Raw genomic sequence first — 25,896 nt, 5'->3', positions numbered from 1 at the left:
TGGCATTGCCGGGTAGATTCTTCAACAAGTTGAATTTGATTCTATCTAACCCAGGCGCGTTATTGTTACAGGACAGGAGGGCAACTGAAAATTCTGCCATCGTAAAAGGTGATTCTATCGCGTCGTGGCCCGGAGACGCATCGCGAACAATGTTTTGCTCAGGAACAGAGTCGGGATATACTTTCCTGGCAAAATCAAATATCCACCGACTTGAAGATTCCTCGCTTTTGTGACCGTTACGCGATTCTTCGGGCTGTGTTCCAAAGAGTGCTCATCGATGTCTCGTTCACGAACCGACGTCAATATCCTCGTTTCTTTGCTTTAGCCAGGCTTTTAAGCTTGGTATTAAGCTCCGAATACCGTATATAGTCGTCGGGTATACCTCCCTTCTGGAAGGCCAAAAATGCGTCGGATCTTTGCGTGTAGACATCGGAGCACTCTTTGTCCCACCACGGAGTTGGAGGCCGCTCTTTGATCGTTACGCCGGGATATTTCTTCGTTTGGGCTTGCAACGCGGCTTCGAGGATTAAGCCCGCGAGGAGGTTGTATTCTTCAAGTGGTGGGTGATGTTGAATCGACTCGACCGCTTTTGAAATCATTTCCTCGTATAACTTCCAATCGACATTCCGTGTGAGGTCTTACGGAATGTCAATTGGTCGCATGCGAGTTGAACCGTTAGTAATTGAAATAAGAATAGGCAGATGGTCGCTACCGTGAGGATCGAGGATTACCTTCCATGTGCAATCCAACCGTAGCGACGTCGAACATAAGGATAGATCCAAAGCGCTTGGGCGCGCTGGAGGTTTCGGGATAGTGTCATTTCACCGTTGTTCAAAATAGTCATGTCGAAGTCATCGCAAAGGTTATAGATTAAAGAGGAGCGGTTATCATTGTAGGGGGAACCCCAAGCCACACCATGAGAGTTGAAGTCTCCCAAAATCAAACGTGGCGAGGGAAGAAGTTCTATAAAATCAAAGAGCAACCGTTGCCCAACCTGTGCTCTGGGAGGAATATATATTGAGGCAATACAAAGCTCTTTACCTTGTATTGTCATTTGACATGCGACAACTTCGATGCCTGGAATCGAGGGGAGGTTAATACGATAGAAAGAATAGCACTTTTTGATCCCTAAAAGTACTCCTCCATATGGGGTGTCTCGATCAAGGCGAATAATATTAAAATCATGGAAGTTGAGATCAATATTTGAAGTAAGCCAAGTTTCACAAAGGGAAAATGCATCGCCTTTGTTTCTATTTATTAAAACTTTAAATGAATCCATTTTTGGTAAAATACTTCTACAATTCCACTGTAAGACAGAGATAGAATCCTTCGTATACGCAGATGAATTAGGCATCGAAGGATACAATCGCTGCAAGGAGGGGCCATTGGGCAGTCAACTGCTTCAAAAATGATCTAACTGTTGGGAGGAATGCTGTAAGAAAAATTTTAATTGGATCGGGTACATTGAAAGTTTCAAAAATCCAGTCCACAATGTCAGAAAATTTCACTAATCCAGAGTTTGTTTCATCAACTGGGAGTGCAAAAGGAACAACTGGGGTTTAAGATGTTCCTGGCAGTACTGGGAACTCCTTCTGGGACTTTAAATTTGCAAGCCCAGGAGGAGTTTGCTTCGGTTTTTCCGCAGCACTGTTTGGTTTGTTTGTAACTTTCATTTCACTTTGGGAAATCTTAGGACCTTTTCGGGGAAGTTTAGGAGAGGAAATATTCTCCTCTTTCTAGACGCCCCAGGATTGGCATAAGTTGTTCCCGCTGGTGAATCGTCAGAATCGGTTTCATCAGAGGACAACAGATCAAAGGGGTTCGATGTTATGGTAGAAGTGGTCAAGGTCTTCTTCAGCATCTCAGCGTAAGATAGCTTTGAACGCTCCTTAAGTGACCGCTTGATTTTATCTCTGCGCTGCATGTACACCGGGCATGTGGAGAGCTCATGCTGATTTTCCCCGCAGTGAATACTTTTTTCAGCATTTACACTGCAAGAATCGTCCGCATGAGTTTCTCCACACTTGCTACACCGTGCCTTATTGCAGCAGTAGGCGGCTGTGTGGCCTAGCTGCTTGCAATTGGTGCAATTCATAACACGGGGTACATACAATCGCACAGGCAGACGAACCCGATCGATCGAGACGTGGCTAGGGAGAGCAGATCCGGCAAACGTAACACGAAACGAGTCTGACGGAGTGTACACTTTTGTGCCGTTGACAAGAGACACAGACCGCAATTGCTTGCAATCTATGATCTTTACTTTTACGTCGTGACACAAAGCATTTTTGAAGCAGCCAAAACCGCTTGCCAAGATACACTCGACCGACAGACTCGAATCGGTTATGACACCGTCGATCTCCACGTCTCGTGCGGGTATATAAACGCGATACTCGCGTGTGAAAAGCTCGGAGCGAGCAATAGCGTTGGCCTGTTCCAGGTCGCTGACCACGACACGGAGCTTGTTGGGTCTGACCTTGGAGATTTCGGTCACGGCCTTGTACCCCTCCGTCAGGTCTTTCGAAATCTGCAGGATGTTTAACGGTTTCGATTTCGGTCCTGCTTTTGGCCGAAAGAAAACAGTAAAGCTGCCCTGAGATCCGTCCGGGTAAAGCCTGGGGCGGCAAGGGGGGACTGGAGAATTAACAGAGGAAGGGTTGGCAGGAGGGACAGGGTCGGAGGGGTTCGGGGATGGTGGCACGGGAGGCGAGGGATCTACATCCATCGCGCTAAATCTAGCGCACTAGCGCCGACAGAACACGTACCTCTTTACTTCTCCTTTCAGCAGGGTTGGTTGTCCGAACGGTCGAAGCTGCAGCCGTTACAGCCAGCAGCACCAATACAGCAGCTCCAAACAGCCACCAGCAGCGAGCCGGGTGTGTGATCACTCAGCACAGCGACACAACTCGCTGTCAACTGTTGGCTTCTTCTTTTTCCTCCTTTGTGTTGAGATTCTCGTCCACTGCTGTAGCACAAATTACTTAGCAGTCAAATCGGCTCACGCACCAGCGAACAGCCACGATGCGAAACAGTTGCACAAAGGCGGGCGACCTTGAACCTTCACTCGACCAGGCAAACAATGCCAACACTTGCTCGCGCGTCTTTTGTTTCGCATTTCACATTCAGACATACGACCTTATCACGAAGTACTCCAGGAATCTATGAAGCGGTACTAAATGTTGTGAAACAGTAGACTGCTGATAATTGGAGATAATTCTATAAATTTTATTCTTCAGATCAAGGACAAGATTTTCAGTTCAAAACACAAAACAAATTGCTTGTCGCAACTCAGAGTTGAAATAAAAATTAAAAAAAAAGGAAAAATAACCATATATTCATACGAAATGTGTATCATAAATGTTCGAATATAAGTAGTATAAAATACCCTTTTTCAAACAAAACCAAATAAATTTTTCAGCAAAATGATAACAAAGATATCATTTGCGCATGTTTTTCACAAATTTGCATATACTGTAACTGTATGTTATAACGGAAAATTATAAATTTACCTGACTTAATTTTTTCAAACATTAGTCTAATAAATTTAAAAAAATATATATGATGCAAAGTAACGTATTTTAGCAGGGCCTACACACCCACAATTTCATTGAATTTTGAGAAAGTGCTACTCGAGTTTGCGCGAAATCCGTCACATATAAGTATAGGCAAGCAATAATATCACACCGTAGTTCTAGACAAGAATATGCAACTCCGCACTCAATATCCAATAAAGGTCAAATTACTTAACAACTTAGAAAGAAAGTCCACGAAGAAAATTCTACCATAATTAAATCAGTGCTACAGTGCATCCTGACGGATGCTGCTCCGGTAGTGTATCTTTCATGGAAAGTATCCACGAAGAACTTCAATTCGACTTGAAAACGGTTTGAGCAGAAAAAAATATGAGTTATGATATATGCTATAACTTTGCTTGACGTGCAATGTAATAAATATAAACTGAGTACTATTTAGACTAGCTTTTCGTCCTGTTTCAACATAATAAATTCGAAAAAACTGGCTCATTTGTTTTGCATGATTTGTACATTGTGCAGATAATGATAACCTACGATGGTTATCACAGATCGTATACCAACTGCAAACCTCAAAATAGGACAAAATCAAAAAACATTGGTCGAATGATATTTACCAATAACACTCGTTTGACCAAACGGAATTAAAAAAAAAATAAAAGATATACTCACTGGGTTATAATATTTTGAGTGGGTGAAAAACTATTTCTACTTTGCGAATTTCAATTTTTTTAAATTGCATACAGCCTGCGTAGTCACGACAGTATTAGTGAATGTACACGATGTACACTGAATAGACAACGTTAGCTATATGTAGACATCCCGATCACGAAAGTCTAACAAAAATGTGACAGAATTATTCCAGAGATTATTTAACACCAACACTTTTTTTTACTAATAAGTAATTTTGTCTGTGAGGAACATTATCTAGTGCTGTTTTATAATCAGGTATGAACGAGTGTTATTTTCATTCATTCAGTAGATTTTCGTAATCGGAAGGGAAGACCTACTTACATTTTTCATCACATGTGCGTGGGCTAAAACCGGCGCCAAATGCTATATATTGCTTGCAGCAACAGATGCTAGCGTCTACAGAAACGGGATTTAGCAAAACAAAGAAAATAATAAATTCGTTTTTATACAGACAAGAAAGTGAATCACAGATGCAGCCTGGGTATAGCTGCCGACGTGCCTATTACAGTGTAGTTTATGGAATACAAACGACATTGTATTGAAGAGAAATTTGTACCCATCCAGCGGAAACTAGCGGTGTTTGTTAATATACTACCTAAAAGTAGTTCGGGAAAAATAGACAATTTACCTTAACTTGAAAGAAAAAAAGGCTTTGATGTTTCTGTATATTAAAGGTATATTTATTTATTTATTTCATTATGATTATTAGAGTAGGAGCTTTAGGAAGTGCACAATTTATTGAAAAAACATAATTTTTTAACATAAATACCTCAACAACCTGCTCAACAGTGGTATGATTGGTGAGGGCAAAGTGTATACCCAACTTCAACAGTACAACTCATTTGAAAATATCCTAGAAATATCAAAATTTTTACGAAGTATTAAAAACACATTTTGAAGTACCATGTCTGTATTTTGGCCCACCTCTATATCTGTAACCGAGTTTAAAAATATTGCGGACTAATTATATTTTCGATCATCGTCGATCTTTTTAGAGTACAAATTTGTAGTAGTAGTGAATTTGAAGAAAACATCCTTCTGCCGTGAAGTTTTCGCAATTTTAGGCATTTGAAAATGAAATGATCGGGTTTACATCGATTTTTTAGGCATTTGCAACCAGCTTCATATCGTTGAATGTAATAAATTATGTAATAAATACTTAGGTAAATTGCTACAAACTGCTTCTCCGTTCAGCGCGCATCGACCGAATGAATATATATATATATATATATATATATATATATATATATATATATATATATATATATATATATATATATATATATATATATATATATATATATATATATATATATATATATATATATATATATATATATATATATATATATATATAAGGCGATGACAAGCTCGCCTTCGGGAGCCTTGTCGAATATGCCTGTAAGAGGGCTTCAATGGCTATTGCAGCATTTTCTCGCATGATGTCCAATAGCTCAGCAGTGTACGGCAGCAAGCGGAAACTTCTAGCTAGCGTGACTTAGTCCATACTGAGATACGGCGGGCCAGTGTGGTCCGAAGCACTAGGTACTAGTAAACATCGGAGTAAGTTGGAAAGTACCTACAGGCTCATGTGCCTGAGGGTTGCGAGCGCGTATCGAACTGTGTCATACGACGCAATCTGCGTCCTGTCCGGCATGATGCCTATCAGCATAGCCATTAAGGAGGACGTAGAATGCTTCGATCAACGTGACACAAGGGGCGTACGAGGTACCAGAAGATCATTCTCGATGATCAGATGGCAGCAGGAGTGGTCCAATTCCGCGAAGGGTAGATGGACGCATCGACTTATTCCGGATGTATCCGGATGGGTCGGGAGGCGCCATGGAGAAGTGAACTTCTATCTGACACAGATTCTGTCAGGCCATGGTTGCTTTAGGCAGTATCTACACAGATTCGGGCATGCAGGGTCCCCCATGTGTCCCGAGTGCGCGGATGCGGAAGAGACTGCTGAGCATGTCTTCTTCGTGTGCCCTCGTTTTGTGCATGCGCGGAGCGACATGATGGTAGTGAGCGGGCCAGACACCACTCCGGACAACCTAGTTCGGAGGATGTGTAAAGACCCAAACATTTGGAGGGCGGTTTGTACAACCGCCTCTCAAATAGTTTTAGAATTGCAAAACAGGCGACAGGTTGACCACCGACACGCCAGTGTTAGCTAACGGCCAGTCTCCAGGTTAGTTAGCTAAGTTAGCAAAAAGACCTAAAGAACCAAGAGGGTGCACAGAGCACAAAAGCCGCTCCCCGAAGCAATACCTAGCGGTGGTCCCGGGGAGTATTATGGGCTGGAGACTGAAGGGGTTTTAGTGGGTCCGGTCACTGATTCAAACCAACCCTCAGGGGTTTGGATGCAAATTTTCCCTTCACCTGAAACAAAAAAAAAAAAATATATATGTATATATATATATATATATATATATATATATATATATATATATATATATATATATATATATATATATATATATATATATATATATATATATATATATATATATATATATAATATAATATATAATATATATATATATATATATATATATATATATATATATATATATATATATATATATATATATATATATATATATATATATATATATATATATATATATATATATATATATATATATATATATGACCAGAAAAACTGGTATTATTCGTTTATATAAACTCACACGAGGCCTGAAGTGCACTGAACAAATATTAAATCAAGCTGGAGCACGATGTTCTTCTGCCTTATCAGTTTAGTTTCGCACATCAAATAGAAAACGCACATGTTAACGATATTTAAAAAAATACACATTCAAAATTTATATACGAGTCATATCAAAGTTTCTTCTAAAATTTGAAATGAAGATGTGTTAGTAAGCCACTTTCCGACTCTTACGCGCAAGCGTTGTGGTAGTCGTTTTATACCAATTGCGTTATCACGTCTCGTTTCCACTTCGACCGCTATTCAGTTAACAATTTAATTACGTTTTAGTTTATATCAGCTATAGCTTGAAATTCTATTCAATACAGCGGCTGACAAGTTGTCAATGAAGAAGTTCAGAGATTGGTAATGATTATAAAAGGACGTAAACTATGGAGAAAAATTTGAAAATTTGTTGCATGCGCCGCGCCAATTGTTACAAATGATACACGTTTTGAGGTGAAGCTTCATTTCCAGTATAACAAATTTCAGTTATGCGGCATTAAAGCATTATTTCACAACATTTCGTAGCCAACCATCATTAGTTTTCGTATCCCAAAGTTTATTTCAGCCGAGATCCGAGCGTACAATGGTTTGCTCGATGAATCAACCTAGATCTCGCGATCAACTGGAAGGGAACGATTTTTTCGTTAATAATTTTTCAACCTTTTTTTTTCCTTAAAAGTATTTTTTGAATAATTTTATTCCCTGAGAGACCATTTCAAAATAAAATTTCCAGGTGGACTAATTTTTAAAGTCACTTTTAAAAAGGAGTCAAAAAGATTGTAACAAATCTGTTTTACGATTTAATTTTACTTAATTAGACTTCTATTTTTTCACGAATGTACAGCTCATTATATCTGATTTTGTCTCCATTTACTTAGGATGTTTTAACGTTTGTTATTCAGACTTCTCTTGGTAGGTATATCTGAGATAACCATGGAAAAACTTAACATTTTGGTGAAACCTTAAAGTCATGAAATTTAGTCTTGATGTTGACTAGACCCGCAGATTCATGATTCTATCTCAAGAGTTTTTCCTCTGTCAACTTTTTATTTTAATTCGCTTGAAATAATTAATCGCGAGATACATTGATCCGAATGCTCCAAAATGCATTTTTTTGTATTTTTGGCAAGTTGAATCAAAACGCTATTTTCAAGCAAGATTGCCAATGCATAAAAAACTACTTCGCAAAACAAATTTCAATCGAAATAACAATTTGTTTCTGATAGTACTCTAAGTTTTCCGTCTCATAAAAGATTTAAAAATATGTAACTTTAATTTTGATTTTTGTTGATGTTAAGATAATGGCCATACTAGCGATTGCGGTGACATTTTAGACGCACATTGAAGTTCATGAGAATGAACGATGTTTTAACCAACAATAACATTTTAGCAGTATTGAAATACAATAACATTTTTCCAACCCAAGTAAATTTCCATTGCATGTCAACTCACACATTTACAGTTGATATCAGCCAGACGTGAAAACGCGTAAGGTCTTTTTGTTTTCGATGAAAAGTCCCTGCTCGGTGTTCACGAAACTATGACCTCCGATCCAACTAGGGGTACAAACATTCTTTAGATAATATCAAATGTTATCAATTTTTAATTTCTAAAAAAACACATTCAGCCATCTCTTCTATTCTTTCTCAACGCTATCCAAATAGGTGCTCATGTTGTAAGAAGTAGCATAACTGATGCCACACCTCATACATGAGAGCTTCTGTTTGCGTTGTTGGAGGAAGATTTAGTCTGAAATTCAATGAAAATTGGACAAACGTGTATCGCACATAATATAAAAGTAAACTTATCGCAACAAACTATCCTAGTAGGTGGTTCTCTATACTATCTGAAAAATAAATGAACAAAATTACTGTTATATTGATGAATTCATATCATTATCACTTCGTGATTTCCTCTATTAATAAAAACAGAGCTAACAATGTTACCACATCGCATCACTGGTTGTCTTGAAAATACATTGGCATCAAAAGTCTATGTTAATGAGTCCATACACTCCTTATTGAAATGCAACCCTCTATGGGGAACCACCAAACGGAAATAGAGTTCCGTTTTGAATGCTAAATATTTTTCCTCTGATTCAAGTTATTTGTAAGTAATTGCGCTCAACGATGATTCTTTTGCTTTACCTCTGCTGACTTTTAATGTTTGTAAAAAACAGCTTCGAACTTAAATGTTAACAAGAGTTGTTAAAATCGAGAATTAACAAATCTCCTTGCTTGTTTTTCTGATTTATCTAATTTCTCCATTGTAATGTCAGTCATTATTATACTTTTTCATTAATGCACGAGTGACATGAAATAGGGTTTCGAGCTGTTAAACTTCTTGCAATCTATCGTCAACTAGTACTCAAATTTGAAAAAAAAAAGAAAGATTGTAGGTTTTTAAACATTCCTATCAGTTTTGATACCCCTAGAAAAGATAACTTTGCCAGAGACTTAAATCAGTTTTTCCGTAAGCAAACGTTAATCTTCAGCCTTTGACGCACTTCCGCGTCTTATAGGGACACCAAAATTCACTGAAATGTTTAAAAAGCAATAATATTTGCAAGGTCACTTTTTTGAGTTTGGAGCAACTTTTTTTGCACTTTTGTCGACCAGTGTTATCATACATCATATAAGCAAAACGCCGTGGTAGACAACGAAACAAAAGATAATTTTATATTCACATTTGTACATCCGCTATAATACAAACAGAGTTGTACCTACGGTTACGACATCGTGCCTCCCTCTATTTCGTTTTACGCACAATCATTATTTTCTTTTCGGACATAATTAGGCCGATACAAATTTTATTTTCATTTTATGCTCACACAGTTTCGAAGCCTGATGAAATTAAGCCTTCAATACTAAAATGCACTTTTTCGTTGATTCAGCTTCCTTTCCCTAAGATACATACCCTACAAATGAAAAGAAAACTATTTTGTTCTAAAACTTTTGAGAAATATTGGAAAAACGTTTTGGCGTAACTGCCAATTGGTTGCAAAAACTGGCGTCACTCCATACAAGGTGCAATTGTCTACGTTAAGTCGTTCTACTTGACTGTCTAACTACTGTCTGTTTGTCTAAGTTAAGCCGTTTAATTCGACAAATATTCCATGGAAAGGAGAAAAGGGGAAAGGGGGATTGATTTCTTGTATTGTATTTTTTACTGTAATATTTTTACAAACACTCAGCCTCAGGAAGGTCTAAAGTCACCACTTTCCCCCTACTAGTGGATATTTGCATCAGATGAAATAATTAAAAAGTGTGTGTATATTACGGTGGGTAAATTTAATCGATTTGCCAGAACGTTCTGATGGTTCTATTTGGGGCCCCAAACAATCCTGACACTACCGGAAGTGGATTGATCGATAGCTCTTTAGGAAGAAACATGCGAAATTTTTTTCCTATACTAATTTTCATACAAATTCATGTACATGAATATGTAATGCACCAATCAGAGGCTCGAGTAATCCATATTTGGCAGGTTTAGCGTTGTCTGGGGGCCTAAATTGAACAAAAAAAAAGTTTGTTCTGGCTCTGTGCTGTCAAGTTTGCGTTTTTCCTTGTAACGATTAGCCACCTTAGCGTAAATGTAAGTTTTTGTGCATGTGTTTGTGTGTGGGTTTGTATATGTGTTTGTGCGTATTTGTCTAATTGAAACTGCTGATAGACAATAACTAACGTTTGACCGAAACACGATTGACAAAACTAATTCAACTGCGAGGCAGAGTAGGAAGTAGTCGAGTTTTTACGCCAAGCTATGCGAACAATCTGCGAGAAAAATGCATGTTTATTCAGATAAACTGGCGTAGCGGTTTTTCTGGATTAATTACCATGGGCAGATTCGTATAATCCTTGGGGCCTCTATTCAAACATCAATCTTCATAAAATTGACAGACTATTTTGTTGGAATTGTATCTCAAAGTAACTATTTGGGTTAAAATAACAAAATCGCGTTTTTCTCGCAATGATGGTGTTGGTTGTTACGTCAACTATGTAAACAGGGGCAGTATCCTTAATGGATAAAGGGCTCAAACATACATCTATAAAATTGATTTCGAACCGATATAAATTCTGTTTGTCTACAAAAAATTGCTTTTACATATCGTCATTTTTCATCGGCACTTTTTTCAGCGGCACTTTGTGGACGCCAGATACAGCCATTCCGGCATCTACATCTGGGCACTATTTGACAACAATCAGAGCATCGAAAAAAACCTCGATTCCGGACGGCAGACAACCCTGAGCGACAAGAAGCTTCAAAGAATGTTGAAGAGGAACACCGAGGAAAACTGGTTACCTCACTGCGTGCGCTTGGCCGGGAGATCGATGCAATCAACCAAACAATCAAAAAGAACCCAGTGAACATGGACATATATGTCAGGATGTCAGCGGCAATCCCAATTACGCAGCGACCGCGGCTCAATAAGATCAAGCCAAGTCAATTTTCCCGTGACGTGGTGGTGGTGATGGACGACAAGACCTCGTCATGATGGCAAAAACTGGTAGGGCTCTTCGTATTTGACTTCCACCACGAATAAAGTGAGCTCCGAGGTGAAGTTCATGTCACACATCAGGTTCCCCAAAATACGGTTACTGTGGCTGACAATCAGCGAGAAGGTGATGTCAAAGCTGCTCTTTGCTCCGTTTTTTCGGTGAACGGGAAATTCATAGTACGAAGTGCCAGCCGGAAGTTACTTTGTTCATCAAAAAATACCATAAGAGCGAAGACGCGGTGTTCTGGTCGGATCTGGCGCCGGCTATTCGAAGCGATCGTTGTAGGAGATGGAGCGGCTGAATATCGAAGTGGTACCCAAATCGCCGAACCCCCCAAGCTGTGACCATCGGGAATTTCCGGAAAAACCTGAAGCGTAAGTTTTCAAACAATTTTGTTGGAAACTGAGAAGGAATTGATAAATAAAACGTAGAAAGAACTCAAAAACATGGTGAACAAAAACATGGTCCACCATGGCAAATGTTCAGGTTAGCTGCCGGATTACTCAATTATGTATCTGTCTTAGTTTTTTTTATCGCCATCCGAAAAAGTTCTTTTTTAATGCAAACGTTACTAACGCGAACAAGCAGGTCCCTGCTACGAATAAAAGTACTCTAAGGCAGATTACAGGCGCAAAAAGTACATTTTCACACATTTTAATGTGACTTCCGTGAATCAGCGCAGCTTTTATTTACGTTTTATGATGTGTTTTTCACGTTGTTCTGCAAATACATGCGATTTTTATAGTTTTGTCGTTCAAACCAAGTTTATCAATTTCGTCTTCAGCATTACGCGATTTATATGTGTGACTCTTCTGAATATTTTTCAGGTGGTTTACTGCCCATAAAAGCATAAGAGTCCCATATGGAAATGCTCACAATTGAGAAAATTGCAAATGAAGTTCTAATTTTGAATTTAGGGTAAAATAACTATGATTTAACTAAAAGTATGTTTTATTCAACTGTATTTTCATGAGGTGGTACATTGTATACTTCCATGAGTTCTAAGAATTTTTGCATAAATTCCAGGCTTGGAAATAAATGATGGGACTCGTTTGCCTTTATTTTCTCTCTATACACAAAAAATAAAAGCATATCAGTCTCCACGCATTCTAAGACGGCCAAGGTATTTATCATTATTCCTTATTGTGTCTGTCATGTGAACAGTATCACTCCAACGTTTTCGAATCATACGAATTACAATATAGCGATTTGGTTTCAACGCATTGCAACATGAAGCAGTGCATGTTTTTATCACGGAGCAACCCCAGCTGATAAACGAATGCTCGTTCTACATTAAGTCTACCATGAAATCCCTAAAAAAGCCCACGAGAAATTGATGCAGACTGTAAGGTCACACTCCTGAACACTTTACTTCCACACATCCCAGATGTTAAGAAGGATTTCTGGAAAAAGTTTCCAGAAAACTTCACTTTATCTTTCGATTTTTTTCGAAAATAGACATAAGTTTTAATCAGTTCTTATGTCTCTAGCTTATTTTTAATTAAACTTTGCAAACATAAACTGTGTTTTAATTTATTCAAGTTATTGATATTTTGATGGGGACACTTTTCTTTTAACTGATAACAAATGTGAAATGTTGTTTTTAAAGTCAATCGAATATATACTTAAAATGGGACTCGTATGCCTTTATTTTCAATATGGGACAGGCAAGGTTTGGTATTTTTCCAGTAATTTTCAGAACAAACTTTAAAATTTCATCAAGCCATATGAAAATTTCAACAAAATTAGATACATTAACAGAATAAACTTAAATTTGCCTTAAAGTCATATGGGACTCTTTTGCTTTTAAGGGCAGTTTACGAGATGTGCAATATTTTCGTAAATCTAAAAATGTATATTCATTCTTGCCCTTTCAACCTTCTACACTACAAGTATTTCTAGTGCCTTAGCAATAATAGTATCTTTTCAAGTATTAGCGATTGTCGCAGATGGTTTCAGAGACAAAGAAAATCAACTTTACCAGAGGGACGTGGATGTACTTCCACTTGCACTGTACGGCCTGTTGGCCTCCACAATCAAAAAGAAAAGACTTACGGATTCAGAAGAGTATGTCGATGTAGAATCATAGTCGGACCAGCTGTAATCCATTCTAGAACCGCGTCTACCGGAAGTGTATATTTAGTTTCACTAACTAACGCAGATTATTCCGGGGAGCAACAAGCATTTCTCACCAGATCACTGTTTGACATCATTATTTAAATGAAGAAATATTTCATTCTTTTCTTTGATAGGAGAACGACGAACACTACGTTCGGATTTCAATATCTATTCACGATTTTTAAATACGTAGGTGACATCCGAAAAAACACTCCCCACTGAGTATAATCGACCCCTTCACACCCTTATTTTACTCCACAAGCAATTGCCAACTCAGTTTCAACAACCAGCACTTGCGTTCGAAACTACAGCACTAGCAAACACAACTTTTACTCAACGACGTCGTACGCTAGACTAACTGGGTGGAAGAATTGTACTTAGGAAGAGAGAACATAACATTTTATTCCAAATAAGTATATAAGAGATTGACATTAATAAAACATATTTTTATACACGACCACAACTACAAACATAATAAAACCGAGTCCAAGCTATGTGTATGCCTCAAGGGTGGGTAAATGTGAGTGTACAGGCATATAGTCCATGCAGACAGTTCTTGATGCACCGGCTTTCAAGCAATGCACCCACATTGCATCAATATACTGTAGAGTTTAAACCAAGCCATATGGTAAAAGAACATTTGGATGTTGATTACTTAGTCTCTGCCAACTTCGACATCAAACGATGGTATTTTTCATTCGGTGAAAGTAATTGAAGTTGTCTTTTTAGTATCTCAAAACTGATAAACTGATGATGACTCATCGTTTGCCTCATTCCACCATAAAATAGTCCTACGTATAGTCATAATCCCCTAGATAATGGAAATGTCCTGAAAAGTTATCGAAACTGTTTATTCACACGACATGAAAGAATTATAATTCACTCACGAACACTGATGAATCTACGCAATTGTAAACGAGTATATGTTATACTACATACATACTGTCGAATTATTCTTACGCTGCTACGAAACAGCATAGAAAGATAAAATAGGAAATTATAAGCGATGGTAGCAGTAACTGTTTGAAAATGTTTGTGCTCGCGTAGACACAAATAAAGTGCATATGCGTATAATGAAGAGCTGTGCTCTTCGCCTGCATTCATCAAATAACCATCGCAGTTTTTATGCAATCCTAAGCGCACAGTAGGGCAAATGCCTCAGTTCTGACCATGTTATAAATTAGTATTATATTATATTATATTATATCTATACAGACCTTAAAACAATATAAAAAACAGGAAATACCGAAAACATAGATTTTCTTTAACTATTTCCAAGACCTACGTATGAATCATTTTGCATATACAGTCATCCCAGTATTATGGGTCAACCAGTATTATGGGCCAGTCTGCCGTTTGTATTGCTTTTTAACGTATGTCAATAACTTTCAATAGTCAAATTGAAGTTTGATGGACGTGAACAACATTTATCTATATGCGTTTTGTGCGAAACCCCTGCACTAATGAGTTAAACTCTTAAGTTTTCAAATAATTGCGGTAGACTCTCATTAGCTGATAATTTGTTGTTGTTTTTACCACAGTCGCAAAAAGTCAGTCGTGGAAAATAAGGCTAGAGTTCGTGTAAAACATCGTTATTTTCATCAAAATGAAAGGAACAATAAATAATTATAATGTATTTATCGAATTATGGAGTATCCGCTCTGGATTTCGCATTTTCACTATTTTTATACGCTGCTAAATATTGGCCCATAATACTGGTCACGAAATTTGGTTTTCCCAGTATTATGGGCCACTCAGTAATATCGGCTTGGCTTCTAATACTTCTGATCCCATTGTGTTTTTCGACACTTCCATGATAGAAGAAACTCGTGGAATCCCGGATCATTAACGCGTGCAGCAGATTCCCAAAATTTTTAATAATCAATATCAAAACATCAATTGCGATAATATGTTCTACACTGATAGATCACTTCTCAATGGGTCCACTGGCTTCGGTATCTTCAATAACAATTTAACCGTCTCCCATAAGCTCGATAATCCTGCTTCTGTTTACGTCGCAGAATTAGCTGCAATTCAATACACCCTAGGGATTATCGAAAAAATGCCCACGGACCATCCGTTCGATGAAGGATGTTAAACACTCTCCGTATTTCTTGGGGAAAATACGGGAACATCTGAGTGCTTCATCCGAGGAGTCGTTTCAGATTGCCTTAGTATGGGTTCCTTCTCACTGCTCGATACCGGGCAATGAGAAAGCGGACACTTTGGCTAAGGTGGGCGCAACCAACGGTGAAACTTCTGAAAGACCAATTGCTTTTAATGAATTTTTCGCATTTGTGCGTCAAAATACGATCGTCAGTTGGCAAGGCTCTTGGACCAAAGGGGAACTGGAAAGGTGGTTGCATTCCATTGTACCCAAGGTGTCGACGAACCCGTGGTTCAAGGGGTTGGATGTAGGTCGAGATTTCATTTGCATGATGTCTCGGCTTATGTCTAATCACTATAAGTTTGACGCGCATCTCCGTCGTATTGGGCTCGGCGAAGGCGGTATCTGTGCCTGTGGTGAAGGTTATCACGACATAGAGCGTATTGTTTGGTCATGTCCTGTACATCGTGACGCCAGGTCTGAATTGATGGATACCCTTCGGGCTGGAGGTAGACTGCTGTACCTGTTCGTGATATCTTGGCGAGCCGTGACTCACCCTACATGTCCCTCATATACGTTTTCCTGAAGTCCATCCATGCCCCAGTCTAGTCCCACTCCCCTCCGTCTACATTCAGCAAAAGGACAAGAACGCGTTGGACCTCGATATTGGAATTGTCATCTGATCCCCACACGAATTCGTCAGGACCGAGGACCCGAGGCCTTCCACACACCATATGGCTGCTTGAACACCAACGGACAAAAACAACATGTTAACATGATTTAATTAGATTTAATTTTGGCTCGTGGTCGGCAGCGAGGATAAAAAATTTGCTCTTATTTTATAAGATACTTTATGGAGTGGGACACTGGAAATGGTTGGCTCTGTAAAACATAGATGTGTGTTGTGCCGTGTCAGATGAATGCTAATTGATTGAAAAAACCTAAATTAATCCACCTAGCGGTCAGACCCAGCCTTTCTCATTCCAACTTTCATTTGTAAAATTAGATTTACATGAACGCTTCAATCCAATAAATGTATAGTCACTCTTCAGGTTCTAAAATATTGCTGTAATCTATACATATAAAAATGCAGTTCGGTCTGTCTGTCTGTCTGATCCATATAGGCTCGAAAACTACCGAACCGATCGACGTCAAAATTTGTATGTAGGGGTTTTTGGTGCCGATAAAGGTCCCTGTGATGGTTTGAGACCCCTCCCTCTTCTGGAAGGGAGGGGTCTCATACGGGTGAAACATGAATTTCTGCACAACTCAAGAACAAACCAAGCAAATTAAACTGAATTTGGCATGTGGATGTTTTAAGAGGTAACAAGTATGTCCATAATAGTTGGACGCCTCTCCCTTTTCTGGAATGAAAGGGGTTACATACAAATGAAATACAAATTTCTGCACATCTCGAGAACTAATCAACTAAATGGAACCAAATTTGGCAGGTAAATGTTTTAAGTGGTAAAAAATATGTTCATAATGTAATGACTATCTGGTCTCTATTTGGTCAATATTTTAATGAAAAAAGTCACTAAAGTCACTATTATTTTGCTACTAGCCCTGATATTTCACGAGAAAATCGTAACCAAATATCGCTAGCGGCGAAGATATGTTTCGTGGAAGTTTTCTTCGGCCGGGAAAAATATCTAGATGTGTGAAAGTGGCAGTTTAATTTTTGTCAAAAAAAAAACAATAAAAATGTTTGAGTTTTTAATGGAGTGATTCATTCATGCGAACAGAGAAACTTCAACGTTAAAGGTAAGTTAAAACACATTAAAACACATTGAGTTTCTGAGTGGAATATAAGCAGTAGAGCTTGGCAAACTGAATCCTGCCCACAACGCATATCACCTGACGAAGACGTCAGTTACCCTATATATATTAAATACGGGTCAATTTTTTTGATATTGATATGTCAAATGAATTGAAAGTCTGAGAATAATAATAAAATCTATTAGATTCTAATATTATTTTGAGGCGGGGCTTACCGAATGGAAATTGACTCCGGAATGCGCTGCAAGTACTCAGTCATTCTGCAAAGGGTCTTTGGAAGGTCGGTAGAGCTAACACCTTCTAGGTTCCGAAAACAAGACAGACACAGAAACAAGAATCAACAGCATTGTCTTTTTTTCACCCTATCACTGCCAGACAGTGGAATCTAGAAGGTCATACATACATACATACTCAGTATTATCGGCTTGGCTATATTTTGTATTAGTTTTTAACGCATATTAATGACTTTTGATAGTCAAATTGAAGTTTAGTGCACTACTGAGCATAACTTTTCAATATCTTTATTTATCGGCATTTTAATTAGTGAAGAAACTGGTACTAACGTTCGTTTATCCTGAATTTTCATGATCTTGCTTCAAAGTCAATAACAACCCTTGCAGGGTTGTTACAGTGATTTCTTAACTTTGATTACTGTTCCTAGTTTGAGAATTTAGGCTTCCTATTGGTTTTATAAGCACTCGCTGATCGTTCAGTCCGCATTTTCACAGTTATCAATTACGCTTATGCTCTAAGGCAGCCGACCGAATTTCAGGTGACAGGTGACTGTATCGGTAATCGAACTCCTGCCTTCCAGCTTAGATTGCTGTGCTCTTTCCGACGGAGTTATAGGTTCCCTATTGTCAAAACATAGAAAAGCAAAGCAAACCCTTGGTGCTACGATTCGGAACTCGGTCTGATTTATTTATACACAGACTTCGCAGCCAACTGTTTTAGTGTACAGGACAATTGCGAGGAAAGCGCGCTTTGGTCCTCTTGACACTTACAGTCTTTCCCGAGCCGAGACTTGAGCTCACGACGACTGGCTTAGGCCAGCGCTGTACCTCGAGACTGTCTGGGAGATGAAACATATGTGTATTCTAAACATGAGAAAAACAAACTTTGAAAAAAGGCTGAGCAAAATGTTACAATAATGTGTTATCGAAATTGATTCAATGTCTTTCTGATAGTCTAACCTGCCTCTCGATGTTAACCTCACTGTTAGAATTACTCTTTAAAATAATGTCTCTGTCTTCAAAATAAATAAAAAAACATTCGTCTGGCTCTCAATACTGGGAGCATCGGCCCATAATACTGGGAGAGTCAAAAAGTGGCCCATAATAGTGGGAATCGTAAGAGCATAACATTTTGTGAATTTTTGATTAAATAAGTTGTGTAATATCGAATATACATTTTCAACATCAAACTTCAATGTATTTAGAACAAGTTAGTAAAAAAGCGAAGGTTTAATCTTATTTTTTTGATTTTTTATCGTTAATTTAAAAACTCAATTATGCTTAGCTGGCCCATTATACTGGTATGACTGTATTTGTTCGTCGACCAATAGTTAGTTTCGCCGATTTATGTCAGCTTAATGAGCCTATGTATAAAAGCAAAAACGTTTTATTGTTTCTTAATCCGACAGTTATATCCGACACTATTTCACCTTTTCCAAGTAATAAAAAAGATTTTCGTTTTATTGTAAGGTGTTTTATTGTAAGGTTTGAATTTTTCATATGAGCCGTTGAAAGCAAAAATGGTACATGTGCCATTAAGTAAAGTTTTTAGGAGCCGTGGTAAACGAAAACACTCGTATAGTAAATTATTTTCAACAATTTTTTTCCAACATAACTGCACTAAATCATTGCTGAAAAGGTTTCGAAAGACGGTACATGACAGCATACCGAGTTCTGGTTGAGAAACTTACACCAACTGCAATGGAAAAACATGTACCACTTTTGTTCTGAATATTGATGCGTTCTGCATCAATTTATACAAAAAACCCAAAAAGTGAAAAAATGGCATATGTACCACTTTTGCTCTCAACGACTCAATTATCTTTGACCAAAATTTTATCTACCAAAAAGTGACCAATGTTCGACGCCTGGCCAAAGAGTGTACTATTTGCTTAAGCAACTCAACATATTTAGTTCACCGTTCACCGTACGTAAATCATACTTTTCTATCATATTGCGGATCTATCGATCAAATTTTCTACTTTTCTATCTGGGCCATTACGATAAAGAAAATACTTGGTCTGTCACATTTTTGCCGATTTTATTTTCATAATTACGTACCTACTTACTTACTCCTGGTGAGACATCCCTCATTATTTCACCTGCGTCACAATGTAACGCCAACGTCCTCGATCCATAGCAGCTTGTCTCCAGTTTCTTGATAGTCCCACAATTCCAAGATCTTGCTCCACTTGGTCTAACCACCTAGCTTGTTGTGCACCTCTACGTCTAGTACCGGCCGGATTCAAGACGAACACCATTTTTGCGGGATTGTTGTCCAGCATTCTTACAACATGTCCCGCCCATTGTACCCTTCCAGCTTTCGCGATTTTCTGGATACTGGGTTCGCCGTAGACTTGCGCCAACTCTTGGTTCATCTTTCGCCTTCATACGCCATCCTCACATACTCCACCGAAGATTGTGAAAAACATTAAAAAACGGCCAGTGCTTGCAAGTCCTCCTCGAGCATTGTCCATGTCTCGTGCCCGTAGAGGACTACTGGTCTTACAAGCGTCTTGTACATAGTGCACTTGGTATGGGGTCGAAGTTTACCAGACCTCAAAGTCTTATGGAGTCCGTAGTAGGCACGACTTCCAGCTACAACAGTCTGCGGATTTCTCTGCTGCAGTTGTTGTCTGACGTTACCAAAGATCTGAGGTATACAAATTCGTCCACCACCTCGGACTCGTCTTCGTCAATTATTACGCTACTGCCTATCGCGCTCGGTTCCTCCTGCTAGCAGATACTTGGTCTTTAACGTATTCACTTTCAATCCAGCTTTTTCTGCTTCAAGTTTCAGTTTGGTGTACTGTTCAGCAACCGCCTGGAACGTCCTTCCGATAAGGTCCATGTCGTCAGCGAAGCATATGAAATGGCTGGATTTATTGCAGATCATGCCCTGCATGCACCTTCAAGCGCAATGTTGAACAGAAAGCAGGAAAGACCGTCGCCTTGTCGAAGTCCCTTGCGTGTTTCAAACGGGCTTGATAACGCGCCCGAAACCTTCACACAGCACTGTACACCATCCATCGTGGCCTTGGTCAGTCTTGTTAATTTCGCAAGGAAACCATTTTCGCCCATTATTTTCCATAGCTCTAGACGGGCGATAGTATCATAGGCGGCCTTGAAAGGCCACTCCTTCCTTATCCCTACACATTTCGGCTCGCAGTACAAAGCCTGCGCGGGATGCGTTCAGTTTCTTGAAGAACTAACGTTTTTTTTGCGAACAATACAGGTGCTCCATTCCCTCACACTTCATTTCTTCCAAGCGCCGCTTTTTGTCCCGGAACAGATGGATCTGCTGTCTTCGCTTCAATTTATATCGCATCACGTTTTGACGGGTCCCTTGCTGCAGCATCAATCCCCGCGCTGCATTCTTCTCGTCTAGAATCGTCTGACACTCCTCGTCGAACCAGTCGTTACGTCAATTCCTCTCGACGAACCCTATGGCACCTTTCGCTGCGCTGTTAATGGTTGCTTTTACATTACTCCAGCAGTCCTCTAGAGGGGCTTCGATGAGTTCACCCTCTTCCGGCAGTGCTGCCTCAAGGCTTTGCAGGTAATCAGTAACGACTTCGGGAAATTTGAGTCGTTCCAGGTCATACCGTAGCGGGCGACGGTAGCGGATGTTGTTGACAATCGAAAGTCTTTATCGCATTTTGACTCAATAAATCAGAAAGAATGCGGGTACTTCCCAAAACATCAAGGGACTTGGAGTTCCATGATCCGAGTTTCCAATCGTTTCGGTCCGAATTTACATTGTTTGCTTCCTGTACTGATGATTTTTACGGCTGGCTTGTACCAAACTGCACCAACCTCCTGTCTCGCCGGAAGACCATCGTGTCAGCAAGCACTGTTTTGGGTCCAACACTGACACCAAGACGTCGATCAGCCGCCCCTAATATGAAGAACAGACGCTGTTTTGAGCCGCACCATCTTGGTGAACAGACGCTCAGGTTGGCGAAGCATTTCTTATACTGCCGGAATCACTATAAAAACTATAAAAATTCGTCGAATTTTTATTGGAAATATTCCTTTTGTTTCTTTTTGGTGTTACTTCTGGTTAACTTTGATAACCTTAGACATTAAACCGATTTAAAATTCGTACCGGTCTTACCAAAATTTAAAACATTTCAACTAAAAAAATGTAGTTTATTCTGAGGAAAAAATAACCACAACCGCAAGGTAAACGTATAACTACATAAGACTGGTTGTAGCATTTCTAGCATTGTTGCATTCGAGAGTGGTCAAACAATAAACAATATCGCACGCTAGCCTGGGGGGGCTAATGCGGTCTCGATCAACTAGATTAGTTGAGAGAATTCGTTATTGATATTGTTTTCGGCACATTTTGCATGTTGTAGGATAAGTACAACGATACACCGTGCCCCAGTGCTGAGAAAATTTCCAGCTCGAAAAGTTCCTCGACCTGATCGGGAAGCGAACCCGATATCACAACCGTGTGGGAGAGCTAGCCGACCGACATCGCTAACCAAAGAACTACGGGGACCACCGAGCGTGGTTGCAAGTAATAAATTCGAAGCAAACGTCTTCTTTTCAATAATTCTATGAATGATAGACCCTAAAATTACGATAGACTACTAGATTTTAATGTTAATAACTTTCATTCAACACTAATAATATAACTGTCTGGAAATCATGATAAACAAAATAAAAAATATTTAATATATAACTCACATAGGGTGGAATTTAGCTGATTTTCAGAAACCGGAAGTAACCACCTTGGATTTTAAACTTTTAGATAGGGGCGATTTTAGGTCTCTGGGCGGCCGACTGTTCAGTGCCCAGGACAATTGCGGGGCTTGATAGGCCAGCATCGTACCTCGAGACCATCTGGGAGGACTACGGAAGTACTCATATTAGGTGGTAATTGGCCATGTTTTCTGGAAACCGGAAGATATCATATAATCCTGCAGTTCAAAATAACGTCTCAGTTTGATTCCCGACCTCTGGATATCTTCCTAATAGGACACCTGAAAACATGTCCAATGGCAAGAGATGGCGCTTTTTCAGTGGTAGTAAAATCGAAATTTCTCCAAGTATTTTGCTCATCGACCAAGAATACAGCTATCAAATGTCTTCTATACATTTTATTCTATCTTTCTGGTACTCACTTTCACTAAACGCAATCTATTTTCATCAAAACGCATGTTTTTCCTATAAAACTCCATTGAGTCTCACTACCATTCGTCCATGAGCCCGTTGTGTTGATTTTGACAACAGCTCAAAATTAGAGCGAGAGCCGTGTGGTTGAAAGCGGATGCGCACAATACTCATTAAGGTGGTTCAAGGTTGCAAAAAGCTAGTTATCTCTTAGAAATCTTCATGCAAATTTTAAATGCAATACGATAAGCGGAGTCACCAGTAATTGACTTCCGATAAGTTTAGGATTTTTGAGGGCTCAAATGGAAGCAATAAAATTTTGTTCTGGCTCTTTGGTATCAAGTTTTAACATTTCCATCAGACGATGAACCGCTTTAATACTCTTAGCCAAGCAACGACATCTAGTTCTGGTGTGTATGAAAAAATCGATAGTTTCAGTATTTTTTTAATAGATGGCAATACAAAAACTGTTGCGCTCACTGGTGTGATTTATTAGCAAAAATTAGCGGCGGTGTCCTATTGTGAAAATATCCACATTGGATGGAATTTGATCTTATTTGTAGCTCTGTTTACTCAACGTTTTCCAACAGTGCAACGGTTTACATGAAAAATAACATTATTACGCATTTTGGACTCGTAGCTAATTTTGCAATATTATAGCAAAAGTTATAGTGAGATTGTGTGAGTGACAGTTACTTTCTCTAAACCCGTCTTTCCCTTATTCTAGTTCTGTTATAAAACTAAGCCACAGAATGAATTGTTCATATAACTCTTAGCAGAAAAACAACCAGTAAACCTATTTTGTTTAATATTATTGTCGTTCATTTTGTAATGTCGATCATATTCACTCATAAAACAGATTAATCGCATGAAATTCTATTAAATAAACCCTTATTTGGTATAAATATGCATGAAATGCGATTATGTGAACAAATCTGGAGGCCTTATGCGTACATTGGGAAAGCCTATTTTTTATGACTTTATATGGCGGTTGAATACAGTCATATGGAACTTTATATTTGATTTTATATTATTTCAAAGAATGTTGTATTCTACGATTTTATATGACTTAATATAACACTTTAAATTGCTTCAATTTCGATATTGAACGATATGAGCAAATTAAATGTGGCATCTTTAGTAACTTCAACTTGTTATGTACATTCAAGGGACCTAAACTAAGCACCCTTATATAACGTCTGGTTTGCTGAGCAGCTCTAATATATAATAACAATTAAGAGCCTGCCTCAACCACGTAATCATATTTTGATCAAATAGAAATCACACATATCAATGTTTAGCTAACTTTTAGTAAATTAAAACGTTACTGAAGACGTCACACTGATCAAACAAATCGTTCTGGCTCGCTCTAAAAATATTTGTAATCATGAGACCATTTCAACAAAAGCCGTTCCCAAAAATTAGTTGCGATTAAAAAAAATACTCCTAACATAAATGACATGGAGTTACTCCTTGGTCCGCTATCGCAACCTGACTTTCAGTTGTTTTTTTTTTTTACACTATTTTCGTGGCCAACCCCTTTTAGTGTACAGGACAATTTTGGGGCTAGCTATCTTACTGACACTAACAGTCTCCACCGAGGCGGGATTCAAATATACGACGACTGGCTTGTTGGGCCAGTGTCGTGCCTAGAAACCGGCAGTAATTATATAAATAATTATATAAATGATATAAATTGTTTTTAAACATTTAAACAAATAAACAAAATTGCGAAATAAATAAGAAGTATAAAGATACAAGATAATAACATGCCATTCTCGATAAATGAACCATTCATTCAGCAAAGATGTAAAAGATATTTTTTCATCCAGTCACGCTACGCCTTTGATTCAAATTAATAGTTCTGTGGATAATCTACTTCAGACCAATATACTTTTCTGTATCGAAAAGAACGATTATTCTCTTGGTGTATAGGTTAATCTAAGTCAAATGTTACTATCTGACCCCAAATGCAGCTTCATAAACCACTTTCCGCCTGCTCACAGTGGTACAGTGTGCCTCATATGCTTTTTTGTTTATTTTCTTCCGTTACACAAACTGTGACCAATGCGCGATACCAATACTACAAGCACTTAACAACTGCATCGACTATATAATAACTCCGTCGCATTCACAGATAGCTTAGAATATTTCTGCCACCATGTGGTTTTTGAATTCGATTCAATGCTATTCAACCTAAAAATGATATTATAGCAACCTTCGTCACCAAAGTTGTTGACCGACAAAAGGTGTAACAGTTTAAGAGCATAGTTAATGTAACAGCTGCCAACAAAAATCTTTATTAAAAAGTCAATATGTAACACACATTCTCACCCTATATAGTTTCTAGCACTTCCGCACAGAGAAGCGAAAATCTTACTTTCAACCACTCTTGTAAACTCATCAATGTGAGTAAGTAAAGTGATTATTATTATTTTTTTTTTCATAAAGGGAAGTTGTTAGTAGCTTAACTATTTATGATAAATATTAGTAAATAAAAAGTATGTGTGTTCAATCACAAATGGTGACTTCTCAACACTGCTAGAAAAAATGTAATTTTAATTGTTAAGATTTGTTTGCTTTCGCTGTTAGGACTTATCATTCGTAAGAATTTGAACCTACTCGTGATTATTAATGAACTGGGGTCACAAGACAACGTAAATTCGTCACTTTATTTTTTATCTGCAAATCACTTGAATAGCAATTTGTTGTCTTTTGTTGTTGAAAAAAATATATTCGAAAAAGCTAATATCATATCTATTTTAAACTGTTATACTTCAGTGTTAATGTCGAATCGCAATCGTAAATGAAACATCGCGGGTTAACCTTACCATGCCGCAGTAACAGCTACGATCATTAAACAGCAGTTGACGGTAGCTCAACTGATAACGAAACTTACTTGGGTGGCAGAGTTCAGTAAATATTATTTTAATAACCTTGGCAGACGCATTTCAGTGTGTGTATTCTGCAGAGTTATGAAAGCAAATGCATTAAGATTATTAAATGTTTGTATCAAATATGTTTCGAACATTTTTTTGCCAGAATATCCTACATTAATTTTTTTTCCTAAAATTACGAGTTGGCAATTACTGGT

General features: G+C 38.3%; 1 protein-coding gene across 3 annotated transcripts in view; it reads right to left on the bottom strand.

Moving 5' to 3' along the window:
- Window positions 1-25,896, bottom strand: part of LOC129732970 (amyloid beta A4 precursor protein-binding family B member 1-interacting protein) — a 66,513-nt gene that overhangs the window by 12,282 nt on the left and 28,335 nt on the right. Inside the window, exons 1-2 of one of the 3 annotated variants that reach the window (XM_055694464.1) lie at window positions 13,497-13,919; window positions 6,498-6,608 (exon numbers count right to left, since the gene is read on the bottom strand). The exons of 1 other annotated variant lie outside the window; for it this stretch is intronic. Coding sequence is in view for 1 of the 2 variants with exons in the window: in XM_055694462.1 (XP_055550437.1) it covers window positions 13,497-13,550 (54 nt within the window). In the remaining variant the exon portion in view is untranslated. Of the gene's footprint in view, window positions 1-6,497; window positions 6,609-13,496; window positions 13,920-25,896 lie in introns of those variants that run through there. One more of the 3 variants, XM_055694462.1, reaches the window with a different exon arrangement.

This window comes from Wyeomyia smithii, chromosome 3, assembly GCF_029784165.1.
Source record: "Wyeomyia smithii strain HCP4-BCI-WySm-NY-G18 chromosome 3, ASM2978416v1, whole genome shotgun sequence".
NCBI lineage: Eukaryota > Metazoa > Arthropoda > Insecta > Diptera > Culicidae > Wyeomyia > Wyeomyia smithii.
Note: the sequence above shows the minus strand (reverse complement) of the source record. Positions and strands in the feature narration are given on the sequence as shown.